At 48.3% G+C, this 15,000-nt stretch overlaps 1 protein-coding gene across 7 annotated transcripts in view; it reads right to left on the bottom strand.

Annotated features, from left to right (window-relative positions):
• Window positions 1-1,354: 1,354 nt before the first annotated feature.
• Window positions 1,355-15,000, bottom strand: part of sema5ba (sema domain, seven thrombospondin repeats (type 1 and type 1-like), transmembrane domain (TM) and short cytoplasmic domain, (semaphorin) 5Ba) — a 128,424-nt gene continuing 114,778 nt past the window's right edge. For 3 of the 7 annotated variants that reach the window (XM_047337326.1, XM_047337325.1, XM_047337329.1), the window contains 7 exons: window positions 14,498-14,710; window positions 11,014-11,184; window positions 9,115-9,189; window positions 8,430-8,567; window positions 6,858-6,902; window positions 5,821-6,026; window positions 1,355-2,469 (listed from right to left, as the gene is read on the bottom strand). In XM_047337326.1, coding sequence (XP_047193282.1) covers window positions 2,287-2,469; window positions 5,821-6,026; window positions 6,858-6,902; window positions 8,430-8,567; window positions 9,115-9,189; window positions 11,014-11,184; window positions 14,498-14,710 — 1,031 coding nt within the window. In that variant the 3' untranslated portion in view covers window positions 1,355-2,286. Of the gene's footprint in view, window positions 2,470-5,177; window positions 5,318-5,820; window positions 6,027-6,857; window positions 6,903-8,429; window positions 8,568-9,114; window positions 9,190-11,013; window positions 11,185-14,497; window positions 14,711-15,000 lie in introns of all 7 variants that reach the window. The other 4 variants (XR_007032128.1, XR_007032129.1, XM_047337327.1 and 1 more) reach the window with 4 other exon arrangements.

The raw sequence follows: 15,000 nt of genomic DNA, 5'->3' as shown, positions 1-15,000 counted from the left end.
AATAAATTTGAAATGTCAGGTAAATTTGAAATGTCGAGAATAAAGTCGAAATGTCGAGAACAAATTTGAAATGTCGAGAATAAATTTGAAATGTCGAGAACAAATTTGAAATGTCGAGAATAAATTTGAAATGTCGAGAATAAATTTGAAATGTCGAGAACAAATTTGAAATGTCGAGAATAAATTTGAAATGTCGAGAATAAATTTGAAATGTCGAGATTAAAGTTGAAATGTCGAGATTAAAGTTGAAATATCGAGAATAAATTTGAAATGTCGAGAATAAAGTAGAAATGTCGACAATAAAGTAGAAATAGCCTTAAACGACCGTGTTGTGGTTCCAGTGCAGCTGTCACACATCCACGTTAACTAACGTTAGCAAAGCTACGCTAGCGTCGCTAACTGCGCGCCTCTCAAAGCTCATTCACGGTTGTTTGCAGTTGAACGTTCTCGTGTCGGGACACACGTCGACGTTCACGTGCAAACGCCCGTTGTCACCGCTGCGTTTCTTCCAGATTCAGCCTGTCGAAAATAATATCGTAAACTTTACAACTTGGTCAGCAGCTAGCGCTAGCTTAGCAAACTGGCTAACGAAACATCAACTTCCGGTCGTTTGCTGCTCCCGGGTCACAATTTTCAAGTTTTTCAACTTTGTTCTCGACATTTCGACTTTATTCTCGAAAAATGCAAAAGAGTCTTCCTCCTCTCATTTCTTTCTCTCTTACGCCCGGCCCCTGAGGCTCCTCCACACCCAATCGATGTTCTGTTACAGCCGTTTTCTTTTCGGAAGAACTACATCGGTAATGTTCGTTGTTCTTCTTTGTGTTGACGTTCTCTGGGAGCTGAGGAACGAGGATGCGGCGGTTTCACAGAACTGCTGAGAAATCAGGAGGAGGAGAAGAAAGGAAGTGTTCATTCCATTGAGGTGAAATTACACAAACCAACAATTAATCATCTATATCTTACTCAAACAAAATATGTCCTCCTATGCTACGGCTCGTCTGAGCATAAAACATTTATCTTAGAAAATAAACATTTAAAAAAAACCAAAAAACCAATGAATAAGTGCCAGTCTACTAGCTTATTCTACCATCATAGAAAACAAACCCCCCGATCCAGTTGTTCAGCACACTGGCCATATTTGATATGACCACCGAGCTATTTAGCACTCAGTAGAATGGACGCGTCGTCCGGAGGATCGATTGGAGAATCAATCGATCCTCTTCCAGAAGTCTTTATTGTTCGTGGAGGGGGGAGAAGAAAAACCAAAAGCATTGGAAAGAAAAGATAAATCTTGCCCCTGCCCTCTATTGCATACAGGCACCCGAGGCTTTACCAAAGCTTTATGTACAGTTCAGACCATTATCCATAACCCCCCCCCCCCCCCCCCCCGGCTGTGATGCTGCGAATAAATGTCCTCGTCCACAAGAAAACCACGACTCCGATCATATGCAGATTTAAAGATAATATTTCCAAACAGCCGTCCCCCAAAAAGACTCCACTCTGAACAACAATGGAGGGCGTGCACCCCCCCCCCAACAACCCGAGCCGATATTGATCTGTAATTTATTTCGCCATTGACTTCATTGTTGCTCCGCCGCTCCTCTGCTGTGTGGCAAGGACATAATGACATGCACTGTTTATTCTCAGTTACTGCTTCTCGTTGCCGAGGGACTCGCCAGTTCCCCGCAGGCCCGAGAACGTGTGGCTGGAAAAAACCGGAGGAGGGCCAATAGCGGTGAGCCAGATCCAGAGAAATGGAATTTCTTTATTCATGTTCCGCTCTGTGATTGCGGAGGCTCCGCTCAGCACCTGTGCTGATGTGCGCTCCGCTCATAACCGTCTGTCCGAAACTCTCCCCGCTGGATCCTCTCACGGAGACGGAGCTCTGGATTGACTCTTGCTGTGTCAAGTCAGGCCCCGTTACGATAACACGCCCCGCCCCCCTCCCCCCACCCGAGCTGGTCCCGACTGCGGCGGGACGCGGGCATCGTTGTTCAAACTCACATCTCCTGATGGAAAGTTCCAGAAATGCCCTTGAAAACACAAAGCCTACCATGCAGAAGGGACTGCGGGAGCGAGGGGGGGGGGGGTTGGGGGGCGCAGAGGAACCCCTGGTGCTGAGAAACGTTTCAGTTCACGTCGGTTCAGTTATGTCACCGTGGCGAAGGGGGCGGGGTCCGTTCGGGTCGGCGGCAGGTGGGGGGTGGTGGTCGTGGTGGTGTGTGTGTGTATATGTGTGTGTGTGTGTGTGTGGGGGGGGGGGGGTGTTGGAGAGCTGGTCGAGTCTCAGCTGTTGCTGTTGTTGCTGTTGTTGTAGGTCCTGCACGGCGAAGGGGACGAGTTGGGCTGGTAGTCGAATTTGCCGAGCGCCGTGGGGTAGTAGGTGGTGGTGTACACGTTGGTCTGCTGGAGCGGCGTCGGGTAGAAGTTGGACCGTTCGTCTGGCAGCAGGTTGTTTTTGTTCAGCGTCTGGAATGACAGGAGAAGAAAAATGAGAAGAAGAGAAAAGAATTCAACTCTTCACTAATATAGAAACACACGTGTCATATTTGAATATCTAAAATCCTTTTCCTGAAAGAAGGATGCACGTCTGTACTGGAATTTTTTAAGAAGTTTCTTACAGGAAAAGAGAAAATGGTGAATTGTTTCCTTTTTGAAACAATAACCTGGCAACCTGTCTCCAATGTCAATCATTTTGTTGTCAGGGGTTGTCCAAAATATCTGCTTTCTCCATTTTAAGATTTCGACTTCTGGTGAACAAGGGCGAGGTTTGGCTTTTAACTGGAAATTATCAAATTTGCACTGAAAAATGTTTTGGAATTTATTATTAAAAGGAATTGACGCAGATTGTTTGCAGTGTGCAGATAATATCTCCTCTTCAGTAGAACTGAGGTTACAGCTGCGAGTGTATTCACAACCGCAGCAAACCAATTGAGCAAATTTGATTTGGTTCATGTCAGGCACACTCAATACACTAATACGAGCGACGGCAGGAATTCACTACAGCTCGAAACCCAGATTTCATTCTAACGCAATTGCTGTGGCTTTAGTGAAAGCCGAACATCGGGTGGACGACTTTCCAGGTGAGGCATTAGTCTGATGTAAATCCATCTGAGCAGCTCTGGGGAGCGAGAGGCGCTGAGATAATCAGGTTAGAGTTGGTGAAATGCACAATGCCGGGGCACCGCAAATTGGCCCGCAGGAGGCGGACCTGCTGGATAGACGGCGGCGGGGGGCCGGTGTCACAGCGGCTGCACGTCCAGCACAGTCTGGCTGCCCTCTCCCCGCTCATTAAAGCTAATGAGCTCAGGCCCGGGACGCCGCGGCGGCTGCGGGCGCCACGTCGGCACGGCGACGACAATGACGGCAAGGACAATGGGTGTCGGGAGGCCGGCGATCCGACACGGGTCATCGTGATTAGGAACCGCGTTCCTGCCAACAGGATCTCGGACACGGTCGTGTTGATAGTGGAAAGTTGAGATGACCTCTCTCTCGTCTCCTCTCGTTCCGGTTCTGCTAGAAAATGTCTTTCCGTTAAAAGGGAGTTTTTGCTGTTGTTGTGGGAACTGTTGGGTTTCCCCTGTAACGTCGCGGGGTCTCGACCTCACTATGCAAAGTGCCTTGAGATAATGTGTGCGGTGATTTGCCGTTATGCGAATAAAATTGAATTGAACAGCTGACAAAGCGATGCACAGAGACATAAGACACGAGGGAGGCGGGGATGACCGGACACAGGTGAAACCTAAAGTGACAAATAATAAGACACAGGCAAACAGGAAGTGAATGTCAAAATAAAACAAGTGACTTCACGGAGGCGGAGACATACGAGAAAAGGTGACGAAAGGAATCAAACAATTAATAAACACAAAGAAACAAGAGCGTTCGTCACAGAGTTCTTGATCGTGGCGGATCCTGACTTGTACATTTATATATATATATATAATCCTTAATATTTGAAATGTATACAAGAAAAAAAACTGTAACAGCCCGGCATGATGCAGCTGATAAAATTAAGATTAGTATTATTATTTATAATCTAAATATGTACCATTTTTAAAAAGTTGTCATTAGAGAAGATGCTGGATTATCAGTTTACAATTTATCATTTTTTTATTTTCTGCAATTTCCCTTTTATGCTGATGTTAATATTTGCTCATCAAAACATTCCACAGTAAATATTCAATTCAATATTTTTCAATATTTTAGTTTTGTTGTGGCTTTCAAGAGGTCACGGTCCAGTTGTTCCTGAGTCAACACCCTGGTGGACAACTACGACCTGGATGAATGAGAATCTCCTGATTGTCAAGTTTAGAGAGAGTCTGTCAAGTCTGAGAGAGCTGTCGAAATTGAATTTCCCCAGAGGGGATCAATAAAAGTCTCCTCTTATCTTAATAATTTCGAGCTGATCTGTGATCACTCAGACGCAGCAGGGCGGGCGGGCGGCGACCTGTCCAGAATATTTAGAGCAATAGACGGATGCAGTTGCTGAATTTGGACGATCTAATTGAATAGGGCAGAGTGAAATGAATCAGTGTGCATGCTTCTGAAATGCAGAATAGTATATTATGAGATTATGGCGTCAAACTTGATAATACACGATGAGTGGGGACACAGCCATGAGCGAACGTGCAAGGTGTCAGATCAGCAAATTCTAATTAAAAAGCCTGGATCGGCGATTCCGCGCTGACAAAAAGAAAAAAAATGAAATGGTTCGGTGACATAAGGTCAAACGCAACAAATAAAAAGATCCGTTATCCACAGCTGTTTATCACAGGCACACTGCGAAGCACTTTGCAGAGGCGGCAACTTGACGGTTAGTTACGCAGAAGCATCTGGGAAGGCGTCGTTGGAAATATCTTCCAAAAAGGGAACGTGATTTAAAAAAAATAAATACCTGGCAGGTGATTGGATGAACCATCTGCCTGATGGTTGGCGGCGGACGAGCAAAAACATGTCTTCCAATTGAGGAAAGCCTTCATTGAAATAAAATATTCAACCGTTAGCCTAGTGGGTTACGCCGCTGACTTTGGTACAGAGGGTCGGGGGTTTGATTCTGGGACAGGGCGTGGCTATCCATGATGGTGCTATTGTACCGTCCTACCTAATCAGTGACTGTAAGTGTCAGCATAATGAATGTGATGCAATGATACAACTGCTGTAGCAGCGTCTATGCCAACCTCCGCCATTGTTGTCAGCGAACGGTCGCCCTCCCGCTGTAGGTGCCCGCTGTTCCTCCCTCACGGGACGCCGATCGGTCCGAGGCACTTTGGTTTTCGGGGCCATAAAGTGATTAACTCGGAGTCTGGCGAGATGGATTCTATGGATTATCACTTGCAAGGTTACAGAGATCAGGAAAATCAATCACGTAAGCATCAGTGGTTTAGCCAATCGGCCATCGGTAAGACAGGACACGGACGTGCACACACACACACACACAAAAGTTTTATGAACCTCAAATAGTTCTTTCCTGGACTTGTTGTAAATGTGAATGCACAGTAGAGCGATGGGGGCGGAACTTTAATGGGGCCCATTAATAAGGGCTTGGTTGGTGGGCAGGTAGAACACGCCTATAGCCCATATAGGTTCAGGCATAGGAGCAAGGAGGAATGAAAACTGAACGGCAATTCATCTTCCGTGGTTAGCGCTCAATTGAGATAAATGCATGAACAAACGCGCTAAATAAAACATGAATCACATCCGGCGCCCTTGAATCTTCGTGCATTTACATCGGATGGTGTTCGTCCAACACCACCGGCTACATACACTACGTCTCCGCGCCTGTATCGCCTCCGTCTGTGCCACAGTTCTCTAAAAGAATACCTTGAACTCCATGGGCGTGTACTTCTCGTTCTTTGGCGTGGTGTTGCCCTTGTAGTTGAGGTGGTTGGGCGTGGTGGGGTGGATGACGGCGGACTCCTGCGAGGGCTTGTGGAAGCGCTGGCAGTAGACGTAGATCAGGAAGGACAGCAGGCCCGCCCCGAGGAAACAGGACACACCGGTGGCGATCAGGTGGATGGAGGTGAACGCTGGGAAACGGAGGGAGATACATGAGAGGCGTCAGTGTGCGGGTCAGCGTACATCGGCCGCGTCCTCTCGCTTCTGGTATCACGACTGGGGGGAAAAAAAGGCAAAAACACATGAAATAGAACTGCGACTTCCTCTTTTTGCTGAATTATTCATAGCTAATACTTCATGTCGCCTGACAGTGCTCGCCACGCCGCCGCCCGTCTGCCGCCTCAGCGTTCTCCAACAAAACCGTCGTCCTCGAGGTTTTTTCTTTCCTCCATTTGGCCGATTCCATACATGGCGCTCATGTGCAGGCGTGCGTGTGTTCAACGGGGATAAGTTCTCCCCGCAAAGACCTTCGCTGAGTCTCGGGGACGTCTATTCTAATTCTAACGGTGCAGCGCTGCAGTGCGAGCGGCCGGTTCTCGGACTGAACCGAGCTCATGAGAGGTCGTTGGGCTGCGATTTTTTTTTACTTCTTCTCATGATGGAAAAGAAGGAGGGATTATCCTCACTCGGGCTGCCGTAATAACTTCTGCATGAGTTATGTCTCGCACTTTGTCCGCAGTTTTGCGATCTCAGCATCTATTTTTATGTCGACGTGTCTTTCGGAGGACAGGAATGTGAACTTGTGGGTTTTGATTTTTTGGATGTGTACCTTCCCATTAGTCGTTCCTATGCTATGAGTTCGGCACAGCCTGAAATAAACACACGCGTGAAGATGCACATATAATGTATGAAAACTCACATCATGGAGAGACATCTGTGGAAACGTACAAGGGGGCCAAAAAAAAAATGAGACGAACCCGCACTTGAAAAAACAAAGCAGAGGCAGCTGCTAATCCACTTACCTCCGCAGTGTTGGTCCTTATCAAAACCAGATGCAGGGAGAATGACTGCAGAGAGGAGAGGAACACAGGGTCAGACACACACCTGCATGCACACACACACACACACACACACACACACCGACTGTAACACCAGGAGAGTTGACACATGGGAAAAACAAAAGAAAAAACCCCCCCGAAGCGAATGAGAAATTGAAATGTTGCTCGAAAAACGTTGCGCAAACTGTCGGCGGGGATTTATTTGCTTCAGCGGGTTCCAGAACTTTTCCTCTGGTGAACGAAAAAACAGTCGAGCCTCTCTCTAGATGCAGTTAGAGACACTTTGACAGCGAGGCAATTGTTTACAGCTTCAACACATCCTGCCCCCCCCCCCCCAGGGGGGAACAAGAAGGGAAGCAGAGGAGGGTTGATGTGTGTGTGTGTGTGTGTGTGTGTGTGTGTGTGTTTTAATTGCAGTGTCACATTTCTTGATTCATTTTTTTGGGGGGCTAATTTTTTCCCACTTTCCTCGCAGCCGCCTCCCCCTCCTTCCAGCGACCTCAACGAATCCCTCCGTTGCCTCATTGAGAAACGGCCGGCGGGTCGACTGCTAACTTGTTGGAATTAATTGTGGTTTAATTGACACAAGCAGATGAGTTTGGTGCACCAGGAGGATTTGGGCTAAACACACACACACACACACACACACACACAGATAAGGCATATTTGTGTGTATGGATGCGAACACGGATGGTGAGGGTGACGACATTGAACAACTATGATTTGACGATGACAGATGAGCGGTGTCCTGTAAAGGACTAAAGGACTTAATGGGCTGAAACTAAAGCTCTCAACAAGAGTCTGACCTCACAGACCCCAAGTCAACAGTGTGATTGTGTAAACCTCGTCCGACCAAGCAGTGAATGCGCTTGATGATAATAATCTGATTTACCGTTTAAAATTCTTTGCACTATTAAAACATCACAGTAAAAAACTAGTGCTAGATTAAATGCTAAATGATTAGTGCTAAATTATTAGTAAATTAATTGACTAGTCGATCGTCGAGTTGGAGCATATGATCTCTTATTATCGTTCTAAACGTTCTATCGTTCTTGCCGAATGTATTGATTTTGAGCAAGCTGAAATTAAAAACTAACAAAATTGGTTTGACAAAAAAGCCACTTTTATGGATGTCGTTCTGGGCCCTGGGAACTTTGCCAATTATTTCAGTTTTTCAAAATGTCAGAGCTGATGTTTTTTTTTCCTTCCAACTATTTACCTGTCAACCATTTCTTGTTCCAATCATGACATTTGAAATTAAATTTGGCATCCTTGAAAAAAAAATGGGCGAACACAGCCAGGCACACTGGGCACTTCTTTCCACTTGGAAAACACTCACGCTTCCAAGTTCCTGACAAAGTATTCGAAGGTGCCATAAAAGGGCAAGTGGTTATGGAAGGAAAGAGATGCTCAGCAGGTGCAGGTGCGGACACCTTCCGGGTGTGGATGTTGCTGCATACAGGCCGTCAGGGCTTCAACCTTTCAACCTCGACCTGTCGAAGGAGGCCGCACATGCACGCGGTGTGACCCACTCACCAGGTATTTCGTTGCAGTCTCGCCGCTGGGTGCTGTTGCCCACACACGGGCTGTTGCCCTGAGCGCCGCACACCCGACTCCTCATCTGCGAGCCCGAATCATCGCAGGCCGACCACAGCGACCAGGCCATCCAGCCACCTGGACACACACACACACACACACACACAATAAAACAATCAACACAGAGGCCCCATCCAACTCGAGGCGGGCTGGAGACCAACGCGCCCACCCAGGCCGTCGCCACCCGTGGGCCAGTAGCCCCCCTGGCCCGCCACACAGCCCCAACACACACCCGACAAAGTGTTTGCGATGTCAACAGCATCGGAAGAGCGAAGCCCGTGGAGAGATTTTGCTCAGTGCATCGCGGAGATGCTTGTCTCCCGAGCCAAGCCTCAGAGTTGTTTCCCCGCAGCGGGCAACCGAGCAGTAAACAAGGGCTCCTACCCAAGAGGAAAGAGGAGGAAATGCCCCGGGCCCCTCGGCCCCTCCCCTTTCCACCACGTCCCTGATGCATTTCTTCTTTCTTCTTTTTTCGCCCCTGTGTTTGAAAGCGACGGCGTGAAAGGGAGCACGGGCTTTGAGAGGCTGGTGAAAAGGTTAGTTATTCAGGGTGCTCTCCAGTGTACAGTTTTTTGGCAGGGGGGGGGGGGGGCCGAGTGGAGGCGCAGGACGGGCCTCTTTTTACCTCTCCTATCAGTCCGGTGCTCACCGACCGGCTGCTCAGGCGTCGCCATCTGCTCCCTTCGCGCGGCGCAACCATCTAGACGCACAGAACACACAGACCACCTCAGACATTGTTTTTAATGACCCCGCGTCGCCACAGCCCCCCCCCACCCCCCAACCCTGATTGCATCATTCATCCCCATTTCTTTTCTTTTTTTTGGTCACCCAGACGACCTGCGTCCACGCTCCGCTGAGTCCTCGTTAGTATTCCGTCCCGCCGCTGCTGCCCTGCCGTCCTCCATGACGGCTGGACGCTTTAATCACCATGACCTGCGACAGGGGCATCAGACGTACCCGTGACTGACAGCCACGCCCGCCTTCTGATTACACATGCAGACAGGGTGAGGCGCCACCGGTAGATGACTGATGCCGCTTCCCTGTCAATAACGTACGGACACGGAGACGGATCGGACAGGGGGGGGGGGTTCCTGGGGGCTGGAGAGGTTGTTAGCGGACAGTCGATCGGCGCGGGGCCGAAAGGGATGTGTTGGTCAAACGGGAAAACGTTAACCTGATAAAGGAGGCTGATTAGCATCTCGACAAAAGGGGGGGGGGGGGGTGAGACAGAAAGCCATTCACCTTTCTTTGTCTGTAATTACCAGGGAGGCTGACTGTAAACATGAATGACAGTCGGGGTGATTCCAAATGAAAAGCAGCCGAGGAAAACGACAGTTAAGGGGAAACTGCTATTTATTTCGAGGAGGAAATCCTCGTCGATGAACACACCAGACAATGTTCCAGGGGCCTTTTTTTTTTTAGTTTTTCCGGCGAATTGAATGAAGAGAAAATGATTAAAATCACAGCGCGGTGACAAAACATCGCAGGCTGTTTGATATTAAAACTGAAGGATGAAAAACGAAGCTGAACCTTTCTTATGAGTTCTGATACACTGGACTGTTCCTTCTCTTCTCCCCCTCCCTCCTGGATTAGACGGCAGATCTCTCATGAATATTTCAGTGTCCTTGCGAGAGCAGAATGAGATTAGAGAGGGGAACACGGCGGCTGTTGTTATACATCTCACATCTCATCACCACACGGTGTGAGACTTTGGGCTAACCTCCGGATCAATGCCAAAAAGAAAAACTAGAAGAAACTGGACACCGTTAGAGCGTCTCATTTCTTTCACCCCAACTGTAGCACAAAGCAACTTGGGTTTGTTTCAGCCTTGTCATACTTGTGTGCTCGTGTTATTGTAACCGTCTGAATTTGACTTCTTATTCTTATTCATGTGTTTAAACAATCAGTTTATACTTCTCGACTTGAAGGGGATGAAGAGGATTTTTTTTTTTTTAAACTATTGAAGGCAAATTCTCACCATCGTGGGCAATAAAAAACATTGCCATTAATATTATTGCTATTCGTCAGTATCATTTTGCATCAACTGGAGAGTCATGGCTTGTTCACAACAAACCTTTTACGCCAGATAAGATGCAAAGACGCAAGAAGATGGGAACTTTGCGTCGCTCCCGCCACGCGACAACGCAAAGACCCGCAATGTGTGTCATTCGCTTCGCTCGCCCCAGTTGAAATATTAAAACTCGAGCGAAATATTCATGTGGCGCGATGCCGCCGAAGCCTAATAGCGTTGAGATTCTCCCGACTTCACTGCCTGGATTTTACAAACATTCAGATGCTTTTACGTGAGTCGCACAGAAACATTAGTGGATGTCGATTTTTTCTGATTCCTTTTACCGAGAGGTTGCCATGGCGCTCGCAGCTCCAGGTGCACCGTGGGGAAGGAGGACATTTTTTCCTCTCAGCGTGTGAGCGCGGGGGATGATTGGCCACCTGGAGCCGCCGTGAAAGCCGCCCGGACAACGGACATTTTCTCGATTCTTGAATTTGTGTGCGTGACCCTCACCGTCGCAGGTGTGTGTGTTGCAGAGGGCCTCCTCGGTGTGCAGTCCGATGCAGATGTCCCCCCCGCTGGCGGGCGCCGGGCTGTTACAGGAGCGCGTGCGCTGGTAGTGACCGCCGCCGCAGCCCACGGAGCACAGGGACCAGGACGACCAGCAGGACCACGCACCTTTCACTGTGACACACAAGCACACCACGTCAATCCCATCATTCTGCCTCTGTAGATATACAACAAGACGCGCGCTAATCCAGACTAGCCTGGCGGCTGCCACTTGAGGCCGACGTTCTTCCTATGGTGGCAAACTTAATCAGGGAAAACACTTTGGCTCAGTTTGAATGTCAATGACTTGAGACTTGGACGCTGGGATGCTCGACTTCCTCGAGGACTCGACTCCCCGTTGGCCCTAAAAAGACAAAACAACAGCAACATTCAAGTCTTGAAGGGGCAGTAGGCAATTTCTAAAGCAACACACGTTTGTGTATAAGTCAGCAAATGTTTCCTCACGTCCCGCGAGCTGTGAGTGCGCCGGAAAAAACCTGGGCCTCGAAAGAAACCAAAAAATGGTGCGGACCGCACCACACCACACCGCGCGTGCAGTTCGTAAACATCACTCGTTGACGCCTGATGACACGCGCTAGCGGGTGGCGCTGCGACTATGTGTCGCAGGTTCGCTGCCCGGCCACAGCAGGAAAATCACAACAACAACAACAAAGAGAGAAACAAGCTTTCTCCACAAGCACTTACTGCCCCTTTAAGGTTTGACCTTTTAAATCCCAGGGCAATGAAAACGAAGAAAAAAGGTCGGTGTTTCTCTGGAGCTCATCTTTAATATCTAAATACTTGGCCAATTGCAAGGTCTCAGGTATGTAAAAAAAGAACTCGGTAGGATTTGACCCTGCTCTGAAAATCCGCTCTGCTCGCTTCTTTTTATGAAGCGTTTTATTTGTGTGTGGTTGTGAACTCCAGGGGCCGCGTGCACATACTGAATACGCCCCAAGGCTGCAGGCAAAACGTCGTTTTGACCCTGATGCCAAATTTATACTTGTTCCCCCGCCCGGGCACCCATTATTTATTTAGACCTTGTTCAGATATTCATGACGACGTATGGACATAGATGTTCATTCACAGACACATTTTTGTCCTCTTCACTTCTGTTTTGCCGTCTCTCGCTGATCATGTTCCTCTGTCTTTGTAATGCCTCACGTGATCTAATCAGAAGCGCGTGACTGACTAATCGACTGGCTGGCTGGTTGACTGGCTGACGTCCGTCCGTCCGACCGACCGACTGACTGACTGACTGACGGAGAGAGAGAGAGAGGCGGCGTTGCCAGGTAACGTCACAGCGCTGTGGAAAACTCCATTAGCTGAGTGGATTTAGTGTGACACGGAGTGAAGCGGGCTGTGACCACTGCTCACAGCCCGCCACCACCACTCTGCCTCACTGAGTCTAACTGGCTGTGTACCTGGACGACTAGCCGAGACCCCGAGTCGCCGAATTACTGAACGGCTCAATGACTACATGACTGACATGCTGTTTATGACTCTCTTGCTATTTACCTGTCCCTCTGTGTGGCTTGTTAGTTGAAAGAAGTCATTTCTGACCTTAGTTAGTTAGATAGATAGATAGATGGATAGATAGATAGATAGATAGATAGATAGATAGATAGATGGATAGAAAGATAGATAGATAGATAGATAGATAGATAGATAGATAGATAGATAGATGGATAGAAAGATAGATAGATAGAGAGATAGATAGACAGAGGGACGGACGGATGGACGGATAGATAGACAGACAGATAGATAGATAGATAGATAGACAGATGGATAGATGGATAGATAGATAGATGGATAGATAGATAGACAGACAGACAGACAGACAGACAGACAGACAGACAGACAGACAGACAGATAGATAGATAGATAGATAGATAGATACAACAACTTGAGACTTTACTTCAACTTATCTTGAATGATTTGAGAATCAATCTGGTCTGGCTTTTACTTTCGGATTGGACTTGTACCTGAGTAGGATTGAACTGACTCGAACCAACCTGAGACGTCCCTTTGATTTATCTTGAAATGACATGAGAATTGACTTGGACTGACATGGGACTTGACGTGTACCTGAGGAGGATTGACCTGAACTACTTGAGACATAACTTCAACTCATCTTGATTGACCTGAAAAATGACCCGGACTCGTCTTTACTTTCATATGGACTTGTACTTGACTAAGACTGGAATGAGACTGGAATTGACCTGAACTGATATTGTCTGACTTGAAAATGTAACAGGCTGACATCCAGAGGCTTTTTTTCTGAATTGTCACATCTGACTTTCAGTTTTCTAATGAATACAGGAGGAATGAAGTGAGACTGGCTTTGATCGTTCTCCAGATAAGACTTCGGTTTCTCTCAAATGACTTGACAAGTGACCCAGAAAGACTCCATACAGCATAGCGGTTGATTTAAAAATGTTGAATAATGAATAAATGAAGTCTACAGCTGTTCTGCAGGGAGACTGTTGTTCAATTGACGTCACGCCAGGAACTGGTTTTTTTTTCTGGAGGCAAACTTCACTCAAAAGGCTGGTTGTTGTTTGTTTTTTTCTTTAGGTCACAGCTTCTTGTAATGAAACTCATAATTGAATTCAGGCTACGTGTGACTTACTGACTGACTCAATGACAGCATGTCTTTCTCTCTCCCTCTCTCTCTCGTCGACTTACTGACACAAACTTTAACACATATGTCCACCTCCTCCGTATTCCCTCCATCATTCTCTCTAATCTATTCCACATTCATTCTCTCTTATGTGTCCGGCCTCGTCCTTCCTCGGACAGACACGGTGAGACCGGCTGACACTAGTGGCAACGCGATCCCCAAGTGGCTGCCTGCTGCCCAATAGAAAGTAACCGAGGTCGCCCCCGCCTCGGCTCTCATGGGCCGCCCACGCGTGTCAGTTGCCGAGCGGACACGCTAGCAGCCACTGACATCCTAAACACACCACAGGAATTCCCTCTGCTTTGCAACGACCAGTCGCGAATCATCAATTCATTAGACGCGGGACACGGCCGTTTAAGGAGAGCGCCTGAGCGGAGCCCTTCTTCCAAAGCCAGCCATTTTGTGTGTGTGTGTGTGTGTGTGTGTGTGTGTGTGTGTGTGTGTGTGTGTCCTCGGTCGGGTTTATTACACGTGGCCTGTCAGTGCAGCAACCTGTGGTCAGCGGAGGTCTAGGTCAGCTGACAGTGGTTTGAAATAGATAATTTAATTTGCCCAGGGACTCCTGCTGCAGCGTCTGGTAACCATTACCTAATGAAGCTAATGATCCACTCAGTGTTATTCGACCACTGACCTCCCTCACCCTCTCTCTCTCTCTCTCTCTCTCTCCATCTCCACCTCAGCGTGCACGTCTTTTTCTTTTCGGGTAAACCTATGACACACGCACACACGCACACACACACACAGCAGAGTTTTGTCTCCGCTCACCGGGACAGGCCTGCACGTTGCAGTCCTGGTACTCGACGGGCGAGCCCCGGCAGGCGACGGGGGCGCTCTTTCCCTCCGGCCCGGCGCACGATCGCCGACGGGTGCGGTAGCCCTTGGCGCAGCTCTGCGAGCAGCTGGACCAGGTCTCCCACGACGACCAGCCGGAGCCGGCCGCTCTCACCACGGGCATCTTCAGGAGCTCCTCGACAAGGCCTGGAGAGAGAAGAAAGTGGGAGGGAAAAAACTCAAACAACAGCATCCAGAATAGATCAAATACAAGCAAATTGGAAGTGCCACACAATTTTCCTTGCTGGTTTCATGGGTTTTACCCGTTTGCGCACCCGTGGGCGCGCTGGTGGGGTCAGGCACGTTGTTGGTCGCACTGCGATCTTGGTGCAGTGGAAAGCGATTGTGCAGCCGACCAACAACAACAAGGTCGGAAGTCAACGGCTCAGTATTTCATCGCTATTTTTAATAGCGAGACAGTTATAGGCACCTACACA

Source organism: Scophthalmus maximus, chromosome 14, assembly GCF_022379125.1.
Source record: "Scophthalmus maximus strain ysfricsl-2021 chromosome 14, ASM2237912v1, whole genome shotgun sequence".
Taxonomy (NCBI): domain Eukaryota; kingdom Metazoa; phylum Chordata; class Actinopteri; order Pleuronectiformes; family Scophthalmidae; genus Scophthalmus; species Scophthalmus maximus.
This window is presented reverse-complemented; position numbering and strand designations above follow the sequence as displayed.